This window comes from Myodes glareolus, chromosome 2 (assembly GCF_982192425.1).
Source record: "Myodes glareolus chromosome 2, mMyoGla1.1, whole genome shotgun sequence".
Taxonomy (NCBI): Eukaryota; Metazoa; Chordata; class Mammalia; order Rodentia; family Cricetidae; genus Myodes; species Myodes glareolus.
This window is the reverse complement of record NC_142027.1, coordinates 123696544-123720238: the sequence shown is the minus strand read 5'-3', so window position 1 is coordinate 123720238 and position 23695 is coordinate 123696544. Positions and strand designations below refer to the sequence as shown.

Below are 23695 nucleotides of genomic sequence, written 5' to 3'. Positions count from 1 at the left end.
AATCTCTGTTACACAGAGAAACCCTGCCTTGGAAAATAAACAGTGCTCTTAACTCTGCGGTCCCATTTTTTTTATTTATTTTTTATTTATTTATTTATTTATTTATTTATTTATTTATTTATTTATTTATTTATTTGAGACAGGGTTTCTCTGTAGCTTTGGAACCTGTCCTGGAACTAGCTCTTGTAGACCAGGCTGGTCTCGAACTCACAGAAATTTGACTGCCTCTGCCTCCCGAGTGCTGGGATTAAAAGTGTGTGCCACCGCCACCTGGTTTAATTTTATTTTTTAAGATGGTCTTACCAGGTAGCCTTGCCAGGTCTGGAACTCACAAAGATCTTTGCCTCCTTGGCGTTAGGATTAAAGATAGGCATCATGAACTTTATTTATTTATTTATTTATTTATTTTTAAAAACGTTATTGGGGAGGAATAGGCTATAACTTAGCGGCAGACCACTTGCCTAGCATTCACAAAGCCCTTGGGTTCGATTCCCAGGACCAAAAGAACGTTGTGGGAGGTCATGCTGGATTAATCGCTGTTTTGGATAGCTTAGTCCATGCAAAGTAAACTGCAAACAGAAAAGCAAAGGGATGGTGGCACTGGAGGTGATGTACAAGAGCAACTTCCTATCCAACCCTTTCTTTCTGAGCGCTGAAAGTGTCCGGTTTCACAAGTGGGACTTGGGCTGAGTATGCAGATGAAGGGGTTTCCCCAAAATAAAAACAAGGAAGCAAAAACCAAAGCAAGGCTGTGTGTGGTTAAAACCAGAAACCCTGAGATGGGATCCATAAATTCCAGCGCAGGACATGTATAAGACGAGATAGGCGCAAATCATATGGAAATAGTTGTCAGCCTGGTGAGGTAAACTAAAACAGTAATTAATATGATCTTTGCAAGAATAATTCCAATTTAGGGAAGAGTAGTGGAATGAAACCCAATGTCTCACCCAGCCGCCATCTCTCCGCAGAGAAGTGATTTATCCATCAAGATAGGGGTTAGTTGGGACGCTAGGATGCAGCCCAGACACTGGGGCTAGGCTGCCCACTTCATTCAGAGTGAGTCACCTGTGACTCAAGAGCCCCTCCTCCAGTCCAGTCCACGCCCCACTGCGCAGGAATCTCCAGGCGCTGGCCCATCCTCGCCATAGGTAGCGAGCGCCTCCTATTGGCCGTCTGCCTCCACACCACTCGATTCCCCTTCCCTTCAGTACAGCTCAGAGCGCATGTGCCTCCCTCTTCGTCCCGCCCACCCGCGGCCGTCAGGCTTCTCGCGACATCCGCCTAGCGGCTGCCGGGATCTCGCGATAAAGGCCTATTGTCTCGCGCGAGCGTGTCTCCAGACGGCTTTGGGACTGCTGTGGCCGGGCAAGAGGACTTGCATGTGTCGCTTCAGCTGGCGGGAGCGGAGGCGGCGGGGGCTGTGCGACCGGCTGGGTAACGAGCGCTCGCGTCTCTGCGGCTTCCGAGGAGCTGGTCGAGCGTGTGGGGGCAGCCGCGGCGCTGCCTGGAGGAAGGGGGCCGGGCCGAGCGTCTCCACGCCCGCCCACATGGGGGCCTCTTGTGGCGTCCCCGGGCTCTCCCCTTAGCGTCCGCCCTCCTGAGGGCTGCCTGCCCTTTTCCTGGTCTTTCTCCCCTAGTTTTGTCTCTCCAGGCCGTGGCACTCCCATCCTCGTCCCTGGCTCGGTCTCTCTCCTTTGGTATTTTACTGTCGTCGCACCTTGCATTCTGGTCACCTCGAGTGACTCGCCCTCCTCGTGCAGATATGCTCTGGAGCCTTTCCTGCAGTTTGCATCCCTCCGATTTGACCCTCAGACCTGCCCCGGCCCTGTTGAAGTCACCCACCCCATCTATTTCCCCAGCTGCTTCCTCTTTTCCTCTGGTGTCCCCTTTGCCCTCGCCCCAACCCTCAGCCTTCATGGCCCAATTATTCTTGCTTCCCTCCCTATAGATCCGTGGAGCAGGTAGATAAGCCTACAGCTGATCATACTTTGTAACTCCAATGAAACTTGTGACCTTTTTAATAGAATCGAAACAGCTTCCGTGGGCAGGGATACATAGTGAAAGCCAAGACTGCACCCAAATGCTGCTTTTCGGGGGTCCAGCTCCAAAATAGTGAAGTTGTGTTATTTTGCTTACAGGTTTGTGAGATGGCTACTGACATTTCTGAATCCAGTGGGGCTGATTGCAAAGGCGATACGAGGAACAGTGCCAAGTTAGATTCGGATTACCCTCTTCGAGTCCTTTATTGTGGAGGCAAGTGTTAGAAGGGAAGAAATGGCTCTTGCTCACCGTTTTTATGCTTAATGTTCATAGTTTCACATTTGGTCTTGTCAACTCCTGCATCTGTCTTTGTGGTCTGACGATTCTTAATTGAGGAGGGAGCCTGGGGAGGACACATAGGTTAACAGATACTCCTCCTTTTCCTGTGTCATTTGGGTCTTGCTTCCTGGCCTGGAGGAGTGACAGTCAGTTGGAATCGAGATGTGCAGTGGAGTATCCCAGCCAGATGTTGGATGTATATGCTTTATTATGGAGAGTTTTTAGGATGATATGGAGTCTTAAAGGATGGGAAGTATGGAAGAGGCGAGAAAGGGCATCCTAAAGGGATCAAACTGTCGAGAAGAAAAGGCAGGACCTGGAGATGTTGCTTAGCAGTAGAGCACTGGTCCAGAGTTCACAGCCTCTGGGTTCAGTCCCAGTACTGGGCTGAGAAGGGGCGGGGGGAAGCTTGATGGCTGACTGACTCTTGAGCTTTTTTTTTTCTTTTTTTTTAAATTTCATTTGTATGTGTGCATCTGTGTTGTGACCCATGTGTGGATGTCGAGGACCATTTGTGAACCTTCCGTCTACTTTGGATTATAATAGTCCTGGGGATTGAACTCGGGTCCGCCGGCTTGGCATCAGATGCCTTTACACGTGAACTTCTTAAGCAGCAACTTTGAATTATAATAGTACAGGGAGGGTGTTGGTTAAAGAGTAGAGGAGGTGAGGTCAGAGTGTGTGGTAGGACAGTCTTGGGAAAGTCTGGTTTGGATAATTACATTTTTGGGGGATGTAGATGTGGGTGTGTGATGTCAGAGGTCAGTGGGTGACTTCCTCAATCACAGTTCACCATGTTTCTTTGAAAAGGGTCTCGGTGAATCTGGCGCTCATGAGCTAGACTGGGTGGCAACAAGCACTTAGGGATCCTCTGCCTCCCCAGTATTGGGACTGTAGTTCTCTGCTTGTGCTGGCTTTTACATGGATGCTGGGGTTGCTGGGGATCCTGACTCGGCCTTTAGACTTATTTCGCAAGTACTTTATTGGATAAGGTTAAGGCATCTCCACAGCTTTAGACTTTGTTTAGAGACAGGGTTTTTCTGTGTGGCCCTGACTGGCCTGGAACTCACTCTGTAAACCAGACTGGCCTTAAACTCAGAGATCTGCCTGCCTCTCATTTCCTAGTGCTGGGATTAAAGGTGCGTACTATCATGCCCAGCTTTGCCTAGACTTTTTAATAAAACAAAGTTGGAGTTGAGGAAGAAACAGGTTTTGTTTTATGTTGTTTGCCCCCCTCATCACCAAGGAAAGCCTGAGCCCCGTTTTTCTCCAGTCTTCATTCACTTGTTCTTCATGTTATTTGTTTATTTCTGGGGCAGTCTCACTTGGTAGCCTTGGCTAGCCTGAAACTTAGAGGTCTTCCTGCCTCTGCTCAGAGTGCTGGGATTAAAGGTATATGCCACCATGCATAACTGCTTCTTTGTTTTAAATGGGTTTGTGTATGTGCCTGAGTGTATGTATGTGCACCACATGTATGCAGGAGCCCATGGAGGTCAGAAGAGGGCATTGGATATCTTGGAACTAGAGTTACAGGTAGTTCTGAGCAACCAAGTGGGTGCTGGGTATCAAATCTGGGTCTTCTGTAGGAGCAGTAAGCTCTCTTAACCACTGAACTATCTCTCCAACCCCCAGCCTTTCGTTCTTTTTCTCTTTATTATTATTATTTTTTAAATAGGCTTAATTGACTTTTTGTAGAGAAGCTATATGGCAGCCGTGGTTGAATCTTGGGTCATGTGCATGAAGGTTCTGGTCTGAGTTCTCACAAGATAGTCTGTAAGTTCCTGATAAGAAGATTTTAATGGACAAAGTCTCTTTCCAGAGGTCAGGTAGCTGTAGGTCTTGGAGAGGGTATCAGAGGTGGCCTTGGTGAAGTTGCCCAGGTGGCCATGCTGTCCCTGACTGAAGTGCAGTGGTCTTCATCAGTACTGGCCAGTGGTACCAGCTTCTTGGACCCAGGAGCCAACGGTGCCAATGTCTGCCAGTGGAGATATGTTAGCCAGTACAAAGCTACAGCAGCCTGTCACTTTGTGTGATGTGTGCAGTTCTTGTGCCCTCTGTAACCTCTCCCACAGGGGTCTTGGAAAGCTTGGCTCCTTGAATGGCAGTGACTACTTCCTTGGAGCACTTACCCAGATTAGTGTGACTGTTGTAGTCCCCAGTGGCAGTAAATGTCTTGAATCTGGTCTGCAAACCAGTGTGAGTTTGCTTCTACCTCAGTACACGCCTTTAATCCCAGCACTTGGGAGGCAGAGGCAGGCAAATCTCTGTGAGTTCGAGGCCAGCCTGGTCAACAAGAGCTAGTTCCAGGACAGGCTCCAAAACTACAGAGAAACCCTGTCTCGGAAAACTAAAAAAAGAAAAAAAAATTAGGGAGTTTTGTCTACATGTATGTCTATGCACTTGCGTTTCTGGTGCCCACAGAGGCCAGGAGAGGGCATTGGATCCTTTGGGGTTATGGATGGTTGTGAGCCCATCATAATCAGTTCTGGGACTAGAAACCCTGCCCTGGAAGAAGAGTCAGTTTTCTTAACCTTAACCACTGAGCCATCTCTCTAGCCTGTGGGTTTTATTTTTATTTATGTGTCTATGTTTGTGTCTGTGTGGGTGGTATCCTTAGGTTGGTGTATGTGCCTTTCACCATGATACTACCTTTCAAGCCTATTTGTATCAACTTTAAAAAAAGTGTGTTAGCCAGGCAGTGGTGGTACATGCCTTTGATCCCAGCACTGGGGAGGCAGAAACAGAAGGATTTCTGAGTTTGAGGACAGCCAGGGCTACACAGAGAAGCCCTGTCTTGAAACAACAACAAAAAATTCAAAATAAGCAAAAAAAGGTGTTCTGTTGTTTTTGTTGTTGTTTGAGACAGGATTTACTACGTAAACTCGTCTGGCCAAGAATGAACAATGTACAGTAGGCTGGCCTCTGCTTCCCAACTGCTGGGACTAAAGGTGTGAACCATTACTCCCTACTAGGTCTAAAACAAAACAAAACCGGGTTGCCTATATCCCAGGCTGTCTTTGAACTTACTATGTAGACGAAGATGATCATCCTGTTCTGCCTACGGAGTGCTAGTTTCGGCTGTGTACCGCCATGCCCGTTTTATGGGGATCTTAGGGATTGAGTTAGAGAAGCAATAAATTAATCTACAATCCTCGACCCCCATATATGTCACTTCTGAGGTGGCTTTTGAAAGGGTGACACTATTCAGTCTTTCCCATTGGTAAACAGTTACTAATCTTTTGTTTTCGTTTTTAATTTTATTATTTTGTGTATGCGTGAGAGTAGAGCTCAGATCAGAGGACAGCTTTTGAGATTCTCCCTCTATCCAGTGATGGAATCGGGCTTAGACTGAACTACGGCAAGTGTCTACCTGCCAGATCATTCTGTTCTGAGAACAGTTAACTTTCTTCAGTTCCCTCCTTGCTTTTGAACTGGGCACTGCAAATAACTAGGGAAGAGGTGCTTCTAAGCCCCAAGGAGTTTAAGATCTACATGTATCAGAATCACTTGGGAGTCGATGAACTCAGTTGTAAAGGAGCTTGCTACCAAGCCTGATGGCCTGAGTTCAATCCTTGAAATCCACATGGTAGGAGAGACTCACTTAGGGAATAGAAAATACTCAGCTTAATAATACTAAACAACTATAAATTAGGAGGTGGGGGGGTCTTTGTGAAGAGGGAAGAAAGAACGTTCACAAGGAAATGTGCCCAGTGTTAAGCCCTCGGGGATAGCTATCACGATGGTTTTCTGTGAAACAACTTTTTTGTTGGTTGCTTGTGTGAGTCAAAGATAAGTCGTGTTTTCTGTTGCCTCAGGCTTAGTAAACCAGATGTGTAAGGCAGAGGCTACCAAAAGGTGCCTTTAGAGTCCAACCCTAGCGTGTTATGATGAGGGCTTGGCAAGAAAGTGTAGCGACTGACAAAGTGCTTCTGGATAAGGTGCTGGGCAAAGCTGTGGGGGGCTGTAAGACAGCAAGGCTCTGCCTGTTCTCTATATGTAACTCAGACTGGGTAGTCATTGGTGAGTGTGGATGGGGAGGGATGTACACAGGTGTATTAGTAGCAGAGAGAAGAAGTACACTTGGGGAACAGTCACAGTGGTGTGGAAAGGGAGAAGTTCTCCCAGTTGTAGAACTGGGGGAGACCGCATAGAGGCAAGCACAGTTGGTATTTGAAAGGCAGGTAGTGTTGCAGGCAGCTATGCCAGGCCAAAGAGCAGGAAAAGAGGTAAGAAATGAGGGGAATGTAAATTTACAGGTATTGCAGTGTGCTTGTTAATGCGGATTTTGAAAGTAGAAGCAGAAAATTGAAAGACATTTGGGTCTGAACCAGATTTTGGGGCCTTGTGTTGTAACTGCTTGTAAGTCACTGAAGGTTTTGAGCAAAGAAGCTATGTGAGAATGCATGTGGCACAGGACTAAAAGTTGGAGGAAGCAAGCATAGTGACCAGCCTATGATTTAGCAAAAGTTAAAGAGGGTTTGGATCAGTGGTTTTGTTTTCCAATGGTCTTAGTTGACCCATTTAGGGTCATGACCCATAGTTGAGACCCACTGGTTTAGAATAGCATAGTGAGATACAGTGTTATATACCTATAGTCCCAACTGCTTGGGGCTTTGAGACAGGATCCTGTGAATCCAGGAGTTCCAGCCTAGCCTGGGCAGTAGTTGTGTGACCCTGTCTCTGTCTGTCTCTTTGTCTCTCTATTTTTATTTATGAACCTGTGTATGTTTATGCCACATTGTGGGTGCCCACAAATGCCAGAAGAGAGTCAAATCTGGAGCTAAAGTTACAAATGGTTGTGAACCACTGATGTAGGTGCTCAGAGCTAAATTGCCGTCTTTACAAGAGCAGCAGGTTTGCTAAACTGCTGAGCCACCTCTCTAGCCCCTGAACTTAAGAGGACTGGGCTCATCTCTCGGCCATAGACTTAGCAGGGATTCAGAGAACAGCTTGAATTTATTTAGAAAACATGTTTTAGGCTCTGTTCTATGCCACATTGTGTTTCACTCAAAGAATGATTAAGATATAATTGTCTTGAGGAATCTCAAGAAAGACACTTTACAGATGAGTTACAAAATATGAAAGTTTTGCTGTTATATCAACTGACAATTGCCTTTAGATCAAAATGTCAGAGTACTGTCATCCGAAGTAATCATGCACCTTTGACCTCAGAAATCTCTGCAAAGTAGGATTTGAAACTGAGTGCCACAGGAATGTGTGAAGGCAGACAAGCTGGGACATGACTAACCTCAGCACCCAAGAGGCTGAGGCAGCAAAACCATGAAGTTTGAAGCCAGTATGTGCTTCCCGGTGGTTACTTAGTATTCTTGGGGTGTTAAGAGAGGGAAAACTCTCAAGTAGAATATTCGATTGAAAAGTAGTAGTGATGACACGTAAGGGAAAGTATTCTGTCAGATAGAAAGTATAAGGCTACTGTGCTGTCATGGTTTTAACATTTCACATCTTTTTTTCTTTCCATTTCTCTAGTTTGTTCATTACCAACAGAGGTAAGTCTTACTTGTTAAGATTTTTTTTTGTTGTTCTTTCTGCATATGAGATCACTCTTGATTTTAGAGTTAATCTGAGAACTTCTATATTTTGTTTCCTATCAGCTGGTAGTATTTCAACCTTTTATAGAGAACTTTGGATCAGAATACTTAGTTTTTTAAATGTGTATGTGTGTGTGTGTGTGTGTGTGTGTGTGCACGCGCGTGTGCGCAGTAGTATGTTCCATGGTACACTTGTGGGGGCCAGAGGACAACTTGCAGGGGAGCAGGGGTCAGTTCTCTCCTACCGCGTGGGTTCCTAGAATCGAATTGAAGTTCAGGCTTGGTGACAGCACATGGACTCACCAAACCATCTTGTTGGCCCTGGATCAGAATATCAGAATACTTTTTTCTTTTTTATCTTAGAAATTAGACATTTGAATTGTGCATGTACTCTCTTACCTTACTGGTCTTTTTTTTTTTTTTTTAAGTAGGGTTTTAGCGAGGTGTTGCGGTGGCCCACGCCTTTAATCCCAGCATTTAGAAGGCAAATGCAGGCAGAACTGAGTTTGAGACCAGCTTGGTCTACAGCGTGATTTCCAGGACAGCCAGGGCTACACAGAGAAACCCTGTTCAAAAAACCAAAAATGAGCCAGACAATGGTTATGCACGCCTTTAGTTCCAGAAGGCAGAGACAGATGGATCTCTGAGTTCAAGGCTAGCCTGTCTACAAATCGATTTCCAGGATAACAAAGAGTACACAGAGAAACCCTGTCTGGGGAAAAAAAAAGTGAATGAATGAATGTAGGGTCTTACCACAGATTAGCCTTGAATTCAGTTGTGCTTCCTTATCCTCCTGGATAGCTGTGATTATAAATGCCTTTTTTTCTTGAAAATGTTTATTATGTGTTTTTACTTACGTGCCTACTTGAGTTGTGTGCTCCATGTACATACAGTGCCCTCCCGTCAGCAAAGGATTGGCTCCCCTGGTACTGCAGTTGCAGGTGGTTGTGAGCCAACATGTGTATGCTTGGACCTGAATCTGGGTCCTCTGCAAGAGCAATAAACACTCATAACTGATGCACATGTCTCCAGCCCCACCATCTCGCCAGCCCCACGTGTACATCTTTTTTGTGCTTGGCTGTATGTTTTAGACTTTTGTATGAAATTTATGAGTAGTCCGATGGTGGAAGCAAAAGTAACCTGAAAGCCAAGACTTACATGCCTGAGCAGAGGAAGAATGAGGAGTAGAAATTGTGTATGAGACTTTTCTTCAATCAAGCTATTAATAAAGACCCTTTGTGGCCAAAGCAAGAAATGTTTTTGACCGAGTGGGTGGTGGTGCACACCTTTAGTCCCAGCACTCTGGGAGGCAGAGGCAAGCAGATCTCTGAGTTCTAGACCAGCCTGGTCTACAAGAACTAGTTCCAAGACAGTCTTTAAAAAAAAAAAAAAGCATATTTTTGTTTGTGACTCCCTCCCTCATTTTTCTCAGACTAGGTAGTCTCTCCCTGTTTGTGACCTTGACCTCAGTCTCTGGTCTGAGTCTGCTGAGCCTCACCCAGCAGTGAGTGAGTGCTGGGATTTTTACAGCCATGTTCCTCTGTGCCTGGTTGTTACCCTCTTTATTTTTGGTTTGGTTTGGTTTTTTGAGACATTGTTTCTCTGTGTAGCTTTGGAGCCTGTCCTGGAACTCACTTTGTAGAACAGGCTGGTCTTGAACTCAGAGATCTGCCTGCCTCTGCCTCCCGAGTTCTGGGATTAAAGGTGTGTGCCACCACCGCCTGGCTGTTACACTCTTTCTAATGACCCTTTTGCTTTATGGAGAAATAAACAGCTGCACTGAGGAGGTCCTGATCTGAGTTTTCATTCCCCCTTCCCCCAGGTTTCTCTGTATAGTCCTAGCTGTCCAGGCTGGTCTCACAGAGATCCACCTGCCTCTGTTTCCCCAGTGCTGGGGTTAAAGCCATGTACCATAATGCCTGGTGAGTTTTCATTTTTTAAGGGACATTTCCTACCTTAATTACAGATTTCCTGTGGATGATCAGGCGAGACTGAGCGTGGTGACCTGTAATTCTAGTACTCTGATTTAGATTTAAGAGATTTCCCTGATTACATAGTGAGATAGAAAGTGTGTGTGAGTGTATGTGTGTGTAGTTTATCATTCTTTATCTATCAAGTATATGGGGATGTTTTAATTGTTTGAAATGCATGATTTCTCACTCAATTTGTTCTTTTCCTTCCCTTCTAGTACTGTGAATATATGCCTGATGTTGCTAAATGTAGACAATGGCTAGAGAAAAATTTTCCAAATGAATTTGCAAAACTGACTGTAGGTATGGACTTTTTCCTTTTTTGAACATAGGTTTTTATTTTATTAATATTGTATTTACGAAACAAATACACATGTGGTATTTTAAACAGGAAAGTTTAGCTGGACCTAAACTAAACGTAGTGACGAAGGCCTACTGTCCTGGTTGTGTGGCGGTCTGAGATTGGGTAGTGATGTCAAGGCCAGCCTGGGCAGCATAGGAGACTCTGTCTCTTAGAGTTGTGGGTGTAGCTCAATGGTAGGGTGCTTGCTTAGCATGTGCGGGGCCCTGGATCAATTCCTAGTCCTAATAGAACACGATAGGAAAGTCCTTTCACCCAACTTGGTTAACTTTAAAATTATTTAAGTTCAGAGGCAAGAGAGAGTTGAAGATTAGCCAGGGTAATTTAGTGAGATCTTGTCTCAAGGATAATGACAGCAACTTGGTTGAGAATGGCAACAGTGGGCGGAGGGTGGTGAGAGCTGCTTAGAGGATGAGCTGTGTAGAACAGAATGGTGGATGTGAGGTGTGAGGAAGAGGGGCATCTAGGACTCAAAGAGTGGGATTGGTGGTGCTGGGGTCTCACAGACAAGGAGTCAAGGCAGTAGCGGGAACAAGGAAAAGATGGCTTGAAACAGGCCTATTCCATCCCAGTACATCCCATGTGTCCCTCTCTTTGCTGCTCCATTTTTATATTATTTACATGAGGCAGTACTCTTGTCTTTGGAGATAGTAACTACTTAGTCACTCTTTGTTGGGAAAGAACACTTAAAGGCTGGCCTTGGAATTAGCGCCTCCATTTTGGCCCTGAGCATGACCTGCCTAGACACAATTGACTTGAGAGGGAAGCAGGAGAAGCGTGTCTCATTTCATGAAGTAAGTAGGGTTGACTGGTTCTGTGAGTGCCTTCTTGTCTGATGAGTAAAAGTAAGGACAATTGTGCAGGGCAGTTTCCTCCAAGGAGTAGGAAGATGCTGCTGGGGGAAGGGGGGCTCTCAGTAGACTGATGCAGATGCCTGAGCCTTTCCCGGCTGTCATGTTAATAAGAGGTTCTTTGTGTTTTACTTTGCTTTTTGTCCTAAAGATACAGGATCTTTTTGTTTAGTTTTTGAGACAATCACACCATTTAACTCTGGCTGACCAGAACTTGGTAAATTTCAGAAACAAACAAACAAACCAGATTTACATAAAGTTTCTTTTTTTCCTTTTATCTTTTTTTGTTTCAAATTCTATTTATTTTTACTTTATATGTATGGGTGTTTTGCCTGCATGTATGTCTGTGCACCACATGCATGTCTGGTGGAGGCAGGAAGAGAGTGTAGGATTCCCTGTAGCTGGAGTTACAGATCGTTGTGAGCTGCCACGTGGATGCTGGGAATTTGAACCCAGGTCCTCTGCAAGAGTAGCAAGTGCCCTTGCCTGCTAAACCATCTCTCCAGCCCCATAAGAAATTTTCTTGATCTGAGTGTTTTGCTTCCCTTTCACATGATAAAAAGTCACAGTTTGTGAGCTGGACATAGTGATGCTTTGCTGAGGGAGGGGCTTGTGGGGTGTGTGTTTTGGTTTTGATTTTGGTTTTTGAGACAAGGTCTCAGCATGTAGCTCTGGCTGTCCTGGAACTCAACTCAGAGATCCACCTGCCTCTGAGTGTTGGGATTAAAGGTTTGCACCGTTACACACTTCCCCTTTTGTTTTTTTTAGCTATTATTATTTTTAAATTAGGTGTATGTACACTTGTGTGCAGGTGTCTGAGGAGGCCAGAGGTGTCATATCCCCTTGGAGCTGAAATTAACAGTTAGGAGCCACCTGATGTGGGTGTTGGGAACCAAGCTTAGTTACTTTGCAAGAGCGGCAAATGCTCTTAATCTGAGCCATCTTTCTAGCCCCTGTTTTGTTATGAGATAGGGTTTCACTAGGTAGCCCAGGCTGTCCTGATCCTCTTACCAAAGTGCTGTTTTAAAAAACAAAATCCTTGCCGGGGTGGTTGCTCACACCTTTAATCCCAGCACTCCGGGAGGCAGAGGCAGATGGGTCTCTGTGAGTTCGAGGCCAGCCTGGTCTACAGAGTGAGTTCCAGTACAGCCAGAGCTATACACAGAGAAACCCTGTCTGGGGGTGAGGTGGGGATCCTCAACCAGGTGAAGTGGCCCTCACCTTTAATTCTAGCACTTGGAGGCAAATGGATCTCTGTGTTTGAAGCATTAATAAATTGGATGGATGGATGGATGGATGGATAGAAAGAAAGAAAGGAAGAATAGCAGATACCTAAAATAATAAACTTAGAAAGGTTAATTTGGCCCATAGTTCTTTTTTTAGTCCACTGAGCAGTGGTATTATATGCTTTTAATCCTGGCACTCAGAAGGCAGAGGCAGATGGATCTCTGTGAGTTCAAAGCCAGACTGGTCCAGGACAGCCAGGACTACACAGAGAAAGCCTGTCTCAAAACAAAACAGATCTTAGTCTATCACTGTGACTCTCTTGCTCTAGGCCTATACTGACTGGGAAGTGAAAAATTGTCTCCAAATTGAAACCTCTAATGACTGTCTCCTTCTAGACCATGGCACTCCTCACTTTAAACCCTCCTCCTGTGCCCTACCCCTTAAAACAGTGACACCTTCTTAGGGACTAAGTCTTTAACTCCTGAGCCTTTGGAGGATACATAGCCAGACTACAGACTTACTGTAGTACATTTAGAGTTCGATTTCATTAGAGTGCAGTATAGTTTTTGCTTTATAGATACTATATTCAGCTAATATAGGTTGCTTTATTTACCTGCGAAATTGTGTGTGTTTCAGAGAACAACTTGTGGGAGTTGTGCTCGCCACCGTTCCTCAAATTCAGGTGGTTAAGCTCTGGAGCAATGCCTTACCCATTCCATTGAGTCATCTCAGCAGCCCTGGTTGTTTTGTTTGAGACAGATCTCATGTGGCCCAGGCTGGTCTCAAACACTGTGCTGAGGATGACCTTGAACCCCCACCCTACCTCTTTGTTTTAAACAGTTGAAGAAAGGGGTTGGGGAGGCGGTGAGGAAACATACAAATGGAATAGACACACAGGGAAAGGAAAAGACCTCAGCAAAGCAGAGGGGAACTCTTCTCGGTTTTAAAGCCTTTGAAGAATTTTCTTCCCCTAATTTAGGGTTAGTCAATTTGAAGAAAGCATGGATGGTTGGTTGGCCCAGAACTGTTGTATGATTCATCTTGAGCAGTTCCATCCGCAGAGGCCTGCTGGTGGGAGACCAGGGCCTACAAAGCCTTTGTTTTAAGCTTCTGGGCTTTTGTCTCAAGTGTAGAGGGTGAGGAGGAAGCTGTCCATCTTAGGAATTAGCCACCTTTATTACCCAGCCATGGCCTCTCTTCTTTATCTGTCTGTCTACCATGAGTCTGCCTAACTCCTAATTTCCCATCCCTTCCTCTCAAAGGTCACCTAACTACTCTTAGGGGACTCAGGGAGGACGGTGTGGGCAGCAGTCAGAGTTCCTCATAGGGAAGTCTGTCTAAGGAGCCACAAAACTTAACCAGTGGCAGTGATCTAGAGCCTAAGAGCCATTTGTTGATGGTGTGTATCTTTGAAGCTTGGCATATTAATCAGGTAGCATCTGTAACAAAATGTGAGGCTGTTAGTATTATAATTCCCACTGAGAGTGTAATTGGAGAAATAGCTGGGGAAGTTTTACCCTCAATAAAGGAAGAGAACAGATAAAACCATGTAAGGAGCCCTTGAAAGGCTCTGTTATAGGTGTTGATGAGACTGCTGAGTTCTCTGCCACCATTCTCTACTGATGTAGATGTGCACTGACAAGGAGGCCTTATATCAGGGTTAAGAGTTCAAGGAGTAAAAAAGTAAGTAAATAAAAATAAAAGCTAGGTGGTGGTGATGCAGGCCTTTAATCCCATCTCTATGAGTTTCGAGGCCAGCCTGGCCTACAGAGTGAGTTCTAGGACAGCCAGGACTACACAGAGAAACCCTGCCTTGGAAAATAATAAACAAACAAATGGTTACAAAAGGAGTAAACTGAGCATGGTGGTGACACCTGTAATCCTAGCTTTCTGGAGGCAGAAGCAAGTGGATCCCGAGAAGCCCTGCCTCCAAAAGGCAAAACAAACAAAAACCAGTTTAAGCTTATAAGTCAGTCTTTGAGTTTCTTTTCTTATACTTCACAGGGAACATTAAGACACAAGGTTAATGAGTAAGAGGTTTTGGCATTGTGGTTAACTTAAGTTTGGTTTTTTGTTTTGTTTTTTGAGGCAGGGTTTCTCTGTGTAGCTGTCTTAGAATTCATTTTGTAAAAAAAGGAAAAAAAAGAATTCACTTTGTAGACTTGGCTGGTGTTGAACACACAGAGATCCTCCTGCTTCTACTTCCTGAATGCTGGGATTAAAGGTGTGCGCCACCACTGCCTGGCAACATAAGTTTTATTTAATAAGACAAGGCATAGTTTTGTAGCTGGCTGGACTGTGTACCAGAAACATTAAAATACTGTAGCAGACCTATTGGCAGTGTCTTACCAGTAAGAAGTACCACTGTCAGTGGTTCTCAAAAGAAAAATGAGACAAGCCCCCCTCCCTCAAAGGATAGTCTAGGGGTTTTGATCAGGTTTCTTTCTGTCAGTTAAATAATTAAAAGATAGGAAAAATCTGGTAACAGCAGAGAAATCTCAAGCACCTCAGACAATCAGCAGTAGAAGAACAGTGTTTATTGGGGGTGAGGAAACACATCAGTAGACACACAGAGAAAGAAACCCTCTGCAAAGTCAAAAAATCCTGACCTTCCACTTCTGATCCCCTGCCTTTACCTCAGTGCTGGAATTAAAGTGGAAACAACCCAGGGCTTTGTGCACTCAGGTAACACTCTTTAGCCTGAGCCACATCCTCAGCAGATGATTTCTCTTTACAATATTAATATAAAATGCTGTTCATGCTCTTGCATTTTATTTTTCTATTCAGAAAATTCACCCAAACAAGAAGCTGGAATTAGTGAAGGTCAAGGGACAGTAGGGGAAGAGGAGGAGAAGAAAAAACAAAAGAGAGGTAAGACCTAATCAACATTTGATTTATATAGACATACCTTCCCTCCTGTAGAGGATAACTGGAGTGATGGAGCTTAATGTAAGCTAGGTATGCTCACGCGTGTTTATAATCTTAGTATTGAGAGATTAAAGCCAGAGAACTGCTGGGAATTCAAGGCCAGTCTGGAGTACATAATGAGGATCTTGTCTCAAAAAGCCAAATCCAGCTGGTTATGGTGGTGAGCACCTTTATTCCCAGTGCTTGGGAGGCAGAGGCAGATGGATCTCTGTGAGTTCAGGATAGCCAGTGTACGTAGAGAGACCCTGTCTCAAAAGGTCTTTAAAGACTGCAAGTGTGCTTAATTGCTGAGCCATTTTTTCAGCCCCAGCTTTAAATATCTTTGCCATGATCCCGACCCCCACTACCGTTTTCCCCCAGTGCTGGGCATTGAACCCAAGGCCTTACACATGCTACTTAAGAGAGGTCTCTGCTAAGAGTCTGTTGCTATCTTTTCCTTACTTTTCTCACCAGTTTTTATCCAGATGCCTTTACTAAAGTGGACTCACCTCCCACCCTCACATCTGTTACTCACTGCTCACTCCAGCCTGTCTTAACCTGACTTTAACTTTACTGAAACTGTTCTAATAAAAGTCACCAGTTTTGGTTATCTACTAAGTAGAAAGAACATGTGAAAGTTGGGCGGTGGTGACACTCAGGAGGCAGAGGCAGGCCTGAGTTTGAGGCCAGAGGTCTACAGAGTCAGTTCCAGGATAGCCAGGGCTACAAAGAATAAACCCTGTCTTGAAAAACCAAAAGAAAAAAAGAACACCTGAACCTTTCCGAAGTGTGAATTTCCTTGATTTTCCTGATTGTATAGACCCTTCTTTCTGGTGTCCCTTCGAAGTAACTTCCCAGGCTCTGTCCCAGGTCTTCCTACTTTCTGTTCATTCTCCCAGGATGTTTCTATTGTATCTCTGCTACACACTATTATATATCTGTAATTCCTAAATCTGTTCATCTATGCCTGGCCCATGGCAGGCTGAAAATGTGCATGGTCCCCACAGATACCACAAATGAAGCACTTCCAAAGTTAAATTGACTGTGTCCTGAATCTTATCTTTCATTTCCTGCATTTTGGCAGAGGTTGCACCTATGCACCCATCAACCTCAGCTGGGAAGCTGAGAACTGTGTCGGGCTCTGCTCCCTTTAATAGTCCTAAAATCTGTCCTTTCTCTTCCTCCTGCACTTTACTCTTCAACTGGTGGCTGTTAGCGATGCTACATTTTGGGTTATATTTTGACTAGTTTTTGTTGGAGTGAATACAGGAACTTCATTTGCCTCTCTTTCCATCTTACTCTTCATAAATCCACCCTTAACTCTAGCTGACCTGATCTTCGTAACCATGAATCTGTTCTTTCATTCTTTCTGTCTTCAGTGACTTCTCTTTGTCCAGTGTAGTCACATATGAGCTTGGATCCAGTTTACTGACTTCTGACTTCTTGTACTGCATATCCATAAGTATTCTTCAATAAGATAAGTGTGCTTCCCAAATTCGGTGTATTTTCTCTTGAACTGAAGCCATTTGTCTTCCTCTGAACACTCTTCTGTTCTTTAAACTCGCCCTAGAGGTCACTTCCTTTAGGAAACATTTTCTGTCACTCACTCATTCATTCATTGTGCTAGGCAGTGGTGGCACTCAGAACGCAGAAGCAGGTAGATCTTTGAGTTCCAGGTCAGCTGGTTTACACAGAGAAACCCTGTCTTGAAAAAAACAAAAAATTTTTGTTGCTTGTGGAAAGTAGTATACACGTGTGTGGAGGTCAGAGGACAATTTGCAGGCGCCAGTTCTTTCCTTGCATTGTGTGGGTTCTGGGGATTGAATTCAGGTCGTCAGGCTTGGCAGCGGCGCCTGTCAATGATGACATTTCAGGCCCTTCAGACTTAGTCTTACTAAGTAGGCCAGGATGGACCTGAACTCAAGATCTCTCATTGTAGGCCTGTACCACCATGTCTGCTTCAACACCCCACCACCACTCATCTTAGTAGATTGTGAGTTCCTGGAGGGCAGAAATGTGTCCTGCTTATCTTTGCACTAAGTACTAATTGGTAAATGTTACTGAGTAAGTAGCCTGCGTGATTTTGTATTTAGAAAAGGAACTTGAACACAAAGTGAAAGACTCAGTATTGTATGTTTTACAATTGTGGAAAAGGAAGCAATTGATGTGAGCTCTTTCTTAATGAAGGGGGAAGAGGTCAAATAAAACAGAAGAAGAAGACAGTACCACAGAAGGTCACGATAGCCAAAATTCCCAGAGCGAAGAAGAAATACGTGACGAGAGTGTGTGGCCTTGCAACATTTGGTAAGTTGAGGTTTTAGTTTGTTTCTTTGTTTACAAAGAAAATGTATAAACCAAAGTCTATTTATTTGTATCATGAAGTTCTGTTTGGGTGTTTTTATAAGGTGTTGGGGAAGTTGCATCCCTGCTTCCATATATTTGTTTATGCCTAGAATATACTAAAAGAGGTTTTTGCCTTTCTTTTTTTATTTATTTAATTTATTTTTTTAAGGATTTATTTATTTATTATGTATACAGCATTCTGCCTGCATGTATGCATGCAGGCCAGAAGAGGGAGCCAGATCCCATTACAGGTGTCTGTGAACCACCATGTGGTTGCTGGAAATTGAACTCAGGACCTCTGGAAGAGCAGCCAGTACTTTTTATTTTATTTTACTTTATTTTATTTTATGTGTATTGGGTGTTTTGCCTGCTTGTATGTCTGTGTACCATGTGTCTTCCTGGTTCCCACAGAAGACATTTCCTGGGGCTAGAGTTGTGAGCCATCATATGTGAGTGCTGGGAATTGGACCCAAAGCTTCTGCAAGAGCAGCCAGTACTCTTAATCACTGAGCCATCTGTCTTTCTGATCCCTGTTCTGAATTTTTTGGGGGGAGGGGGAGGCACACTACAAGGTAATACTATCTAGACTACGCTAGGCTGGAACTTACTTTGTAGTTCACCCACCTTATTTTCTAGATGTTGAGGTTAGAGACACGTGCCATGTTCAATACACAATTCTTTCTTCCTTTTCTTTTCTTTTCTTCGCCTTTTTTTTTTTTTTTTTAAGGCATATGCCAGTCTGGTTTACATAGGTAGTTCTAGGTCAGCCAGGGGTACATAGTGAACCTTTGCTTCAAGAAAAGGAAAAAACTGGGTAGGGCTTCTTCATCTTAAGCTGGCTCAGCTAGTAATGAAAGGTAAGAGTGGCCTTGAGCTTCTGATCTTCCATCTTCTACCTCCCAAGTGCTGGTTTATGGGAGTGTACCGCCTGCCTATCTGTTGTGATCCATGGCTGGAGATTGAAGTGAGGGCATCCCAGATGCTAGACAACGCCTCTTCCTACTGAGCTGATCCTCAGCCCTACGTTTTGAATTTCTAGCTATAGCTTCAGAATTACCTTCTAAAAGTCTTCTATAGGATACACTAGCACACTTTTTTTTCTATCTGGTAATTTTGCTTGGTTTTGTTTGCTTGCTTTTTGTTTTTGAGAATGCTATCTTGCTGTGTAACCTTGGCTCTTCTCAAACTACTGCTTTGCCTCCTAAGTATCTGGGGTTGCAGGTATGTACCACTGCCAGCTCTTGAGGAATTGCCGTTGAATATATTTATATAGAATGAAGAGGACTAGGTAGGACTTAAAAGTGGCTAAGGCTGCTCCTGTGTCCCCAGAATTCTTTGAGAGAGGTTTGAAAAATACCCCATCTCTGGGAATGACAGTGGAGGCGAGGGAAGGTGGGTGGTAGCACAGAGTTCTGTTTAAAGCCCTTCAGGTGCTGGAGGATGACTGAATAGTAGACACTGTGGTAAAAATGTACAGATTGAAATATACATTACTAAACTGCATTTTAAATATTAAGATTTAACCTGTTAAGGTGGCACATACCTATAATCCTGCCACTTTGTGAAATGTCTTAGGGTTTCTATTATTATGAAGAGACACCATGACCACAGCAGCTCTTATAAAAGGAAACCTTTAATTGGGGCTGGCTTACTTTTTTAGAGGTTTAGTTCATCGTCATGATGAGGAGCATGGCAGTGTGCAGGCAGACATGGTGCTAGAGAGGTAGCTGAGAGTTCTACATCTTGATCCACAGGCAGCCAGAGACACTGTGTATCATACAGGGTATAGCCTGAGCCTATAAGACCTCCAGGCCAGCCTCCGCAGTGACACATTTCCTCCAACAAGGTCATACCTACTAATAGCACAACTCCCTGTGGGCCAAGCATTCAAACACATGAGTCTTTGGGGGCCATTCCTACTCAAACCACCACAAAAACTAAGACTAGAGGAACGCAAGTTCAAGGCCAGTGGGGCTCCTTAGCAACTCCCTTCTCAATAAGCAAAAAACAAAACAAAAAGGACTTAGGTATAGAGGCTTGATTCTCTTATCTTCATTTCTATTATATAGAACTTAAGCATGAATAACTGTGATTCTTGGAAGTAATATGTTCCTGGATTCATTTTGGACTTTTTATTTTGTTCTGTTTTGTTAGACAGGGTCTCTCTGTTTGCCTTGCTGTCCTGGAACTCATTTTGTGGACTAGGCTGGCCTTGAACTAACAGATCCACCTGCCTCTGCCTTCTGAGTGCTGGGATTAAAACTGTGTTATCGCTCCAACCATTTTAGTCTTACTGTGTGATGGAGTAGTGTGGAGGATGCTGTTTTCTATATTGAGACTATATGACTTTGAAAAATGTATGTTAAGAGCTCTGCCTATAATAGTTTTAGTCATTGTTCTGGAAAAAAATAATACCACTTGTTAAATGATTTTAAAATGCAGATGAAATTTCAAAATGAAGAAGTATCTTTGTTATATAATTCTAATTATGGTCTTGCCCTTTCTTTTTCTAAAAAACAAACCAAAACAGAAATTGATCTCAAAGAAGCACAAAGATTTTTTGCTCAAAAATTCTCCTGCGGTGCCTCAGTAACAGGGGAGGATGAGATCATCATTCAGGGAGACTTCACAGATGACATAATTGATGTCATTCAGGAAAAGTGGCCAGAGGTTAGTGCACAGGATGCATACACCTGTAGAAACAAGTTTTTAAAGCAAATCACTTTATTTCTTTCTTAATTTTTGCCACAATTCATAAACTTTTTTCTGTGGCTTACAGGTGGATGACGACAGCATCGAAGACCTTGGAGAAGTGAAGAAGTGATTCTGGAGTCATGTGTTTCTGAGCTGACCTGACAGTTGACACGGCCAACAGAGGAGAGGCCTTTCAGAAATATATACATATGTATATATGTGTATATATGTATCCTACAGTAAAACTGTAGACTCCTCATCTTTGGCGTTCTCATTGTTCTGTACAAGGCTGCTTGGTTTATGTTTTTTTGTTTGTTTTTTTTTAATTGCCAAAGTCTGATAGAGAGAGAGAGACTGTCATGCTTATGCATGAATCTGAATTTAGTCAAATAAAACATTTTGGTTATTTGGTACTGATTTTTCTTTTTTTTTAAACTTTTTATTTTGGAAAAATACTGTAGCCTCTTTCCTTCCTCTTGGTGCTGTCAATGGGACCCAGGGCCTTGTGCATGCTGGGAAAGCATTGCCACTGAACTAGACTCTTGGCACCAAAACCTTTTTTCAGGAAGTGTTTCTGATGGTTATCTTACTGGGAGAAAGCTGAGTGACTTTTCAAAAGAATCTGTTTTTCACTTACTTACTAGAAGTGTGTCCTTGGTTGGTGATAATCCAATGAGTCTTTGGTTGGCTTAGTTCCTTCATTAACGACAAAGTCCACTGTGTTGATAAAATGAGCAACACAGAGTGGGTAGGTTTGCTCAAGTCATTCAGGAGATTACTTGCTAAAGTACATTAAAAGCCTTAAAACCATGTGCACTGTGACCCAGTAAGCCCCTTCAACACTGTCTTAAGGGACAAGTCTTGTATACAACTCATGGATGAGGGTGCGATTCATAATGTTACTGGTGATGTTAGAGCTCATGAATACAGAACTGTTAAAGAAATGCTGGTCTATCTGTGGTAGGATACTGTATATTTGAAAAAACTGTTCCCAAGAATATAAGAAGTCTGCTTGGTACTGTTGAGTAGGGTCAGACCATTCTTACTGTTACAAGTGGAAAGATGCTCAGAGAGGCTGGGAATTCTTGTTCTAGCTATATACCACATGAGTAAAATTCTAACCAATTAAAAACGACATGTATCTGTTCTCAGTCTACAGTTTTAGAAGTAGCAATTAAACTAACTTATGGAGTAAAACTGATCATTTTAATGAATGCCCTGGGTGAAATTAAACTTTGGAAATCAGGTGTTACATGTGAAAAGGCTATAGGTATGAGACTATATATGGCTGGGCAGTACAAGTGCTTGCCTAGCATGCACAAGGCCCTTACATTCAACCCATAGTGTCACAAAGAAAAATTGTATAGATACTTTAAGAATTTAGAATCCATGAAAATGTCAATTATACAAATATATTCTTGAATGAAAGGGTGTTTTTTATTTTTCTTTATTTATGTGCATTGGTGTTTTACCTGCATGTTTATCTGTAAAAGGTGTTGAGTACCCCAGAACTGGAGTTACAGACAGTTGTTAGTTGCCATGCGGTTGCTGGAATTGAACCCAGATCCTTTGGAAAAACAGCCAGTGCTTTTAACTGCTGAGCCATCTCTTCAGTTCTGAAATGGTGTTTAGAAAAAAAGCCTTAGAAACAAATGCATAATTAAGATGTTAGGTTAAAAGTGAAATTCTTTACTAACTGAATTTTGCCAAGTATTTTTACATGGCAAAGCAAATGTACTGGTCATGGCTGTTTGGTGAATGTTCTGTTGTTTTTCTTGGTGCTCTAATATCTACCATGTATGTACACATAATGTTTATGGGAAAAGCACTTTAATGTCCACAATTCTAATTTTAAAAGGAGTGCCCAAGATGCCAGAAGAACCTGTAGGGACCCCTGGAACTAGAGTTATAGATGGCTGTGAGCAACTCATTTACATGCTTGGAATGGAACTTGGGACCTCTGCTAGAGGAGCGAGCACTCTTAACCACTTGGGCCATCTTTCCAGCTCCCAAACGGTTTTTGAAAAATGCATTTTCGGTCCTTATATAGCTATCAGCAGATGTTACTGCCAGAAAATGAAGAATTAAAATGCCCTTACTGATAAAATAAATGTTTTCCTTTGACTTGAAATTCAATGTACCTTAACAGTTCAAAGATTGACTTTAATTGTCACGTTTTTTTTTAATGTTACATTTTTATTTGGTGTGTATGTATGTAATAAAGCGTTTGCTTCACAATGATGAGAACAGGAATTTGATCCCCAGCACGCAGGTAATTTTTAACCTATTATTATTTTGGATGTGTAGTGTTCCAGTGTGCCAGTGAGAACAACTATGGCTGGGCGGTGGTGGCACACGCCTTTAATCCCAGCACTCGGGAGGCAGAGGCAGGCGGATCTCCGTGAGTTCATGGCCAGCCTACGAGAGCTAGTTCCAGGACCGGCTCCAAAGCTACAGAGAGCCCCTGTCTCAAAAAAACAACACAAAAACAATAAGTAAATAAATAGAACAGCTATGAATTCTCTCCTTTCTCTGTGAGCTCCTAAGATCACACTCAGGTGGTTAGGCCTGAGTGGAAATCGCTTTTAGGGTCCAGGGCCATTCTGTTTTTCTTCCCCTCCCCCGACCCGCAACACTCTTAAAAATTAAAACAGGGGCTATCCGTTACTTCCATTTCTAATGGCTGGCCACCCTGTCTGTTGAAATTGGTGGACCTGCCTCAAAGGTTTGTTGAAGGCCTTCTGGAGGAGTCTGACTGGAACTCTCCTCACCTCCGCACAGGTGCAGGATGCACACACGTAAAATCCCAGGGTCTTCCTAGGTCTCTGATCTTTTTGCCTCAGACTCAAGACCCAGCAGTAATGTGGGAAATGTTGATATAAAATGTCACGGTTCTCATCACTATTAAGAGCAGATGATTGACAGATGCTTCTGTCATGAGTGATCTTTTGTCCTGTGTGCCGGACCGATTATTCCTAGTCTAGGGAATAATCTAGGGAAGCCAGAAAGCGAGGGAACTGGGGCCTAGAAAAGACCTATTCCGCGGTCTTTAGCGCCGGAACGCTTCTCTGGGGCGCTTCGTGTGGTGCCGGAGCCTTCCAGAGTGGGTAAACAGGTCTGCGTTCTCGCGAGAATTGGAGCGTCCACCTGCGCGACGCCTCAGCGCGGGCAGGCGGTTTGTGTGCGCATGCGTGGTCGTGAGGGCGCGGCGTCCGGGGTTGCGGGCTTCCCCGCGCCGGTGCGACCAGGCGCCTATGGCGTTTCCGAGGTGACGCGCTGCTGGCACCGACTCTCTCTGGGGGTGGGGGCATCGCCCATGAACCCTTCGGCGACCTTCTTCGTCCGGCGCCAGGTGAGCGCCGCTGCCCCTGGAGACGGTGCAAAGAGGGAACGGAACGACAGTTTCCTCGGCTCGACAAAACCTAGAACCGAGCGACGAAGCGGGTTCACCAGGCATTGAACGTTGACAGGGAC

At 43.9% G+C, this 23695-nt stretch overlaps 2 protein-coding genes across 5 annotated transcripts in view; both read left to right on the top strand.

Annotated features, from left to right (window-relative positions):
• Positions 1–1279: 1279 nt before the first annotated feature.
• Positions 1280–20634, top strand: Denr (density regulated re-initiation and release factor). Of its 3 annotated transcripts, XM_048447265.3 has the most exons (8): positions 1280–1434; positions 2139–2253; positions 7807–7826; positions 10057–10141; positions 15065–15148; positions 17372–17488; positions 20058–20197; positions 20307–20634. In XM_048447265.3, the coding sequence occupies exons 2-8, from the start codon at positions 2148–2150 to the stop codon at positions 20349–20351; spliced, it is 597 nt and encodes a 198-aa protein (XP_048303222.1). In that variant the 5' UTR covers positions 1280–1434; positions 2139–2147; the 3' UTR covers positions 20352–20634. The 3 variants fall into 3 exon arrangements, with proteins under 3 accessions (XP_048303222.1, XP_048303223.1, XP_085535341.1); XM_048447266.3 differs by lacking the exon at positions 15065–15148; XM_085679215.2 differs by lacking the exons at positions 7807–7826; positions 10057–10141.
• A 2787-nt stretch (positions 20635–23421) lies between these two features.
• Positions 23422–23695, top strand: part of Ccdc62 (coiled-coil domain containing 62) — a 45429-nt gene continuing 45155 nt past the window's right edge. For both annotated transcript variants that reach the window (XM_085679193.2, XM_048447263.3), the window contains exon 1: positions 23422–23573. In XM_085679193.2, coding sequence (XP_085535319.2) covers positions 23538–23573 — 36 coding nt within the window. In that variant the 5' untranslated portion in view covers positions 23422–23537. The remainder of the gene's footprint in view (positions 23574–23695) is intronic.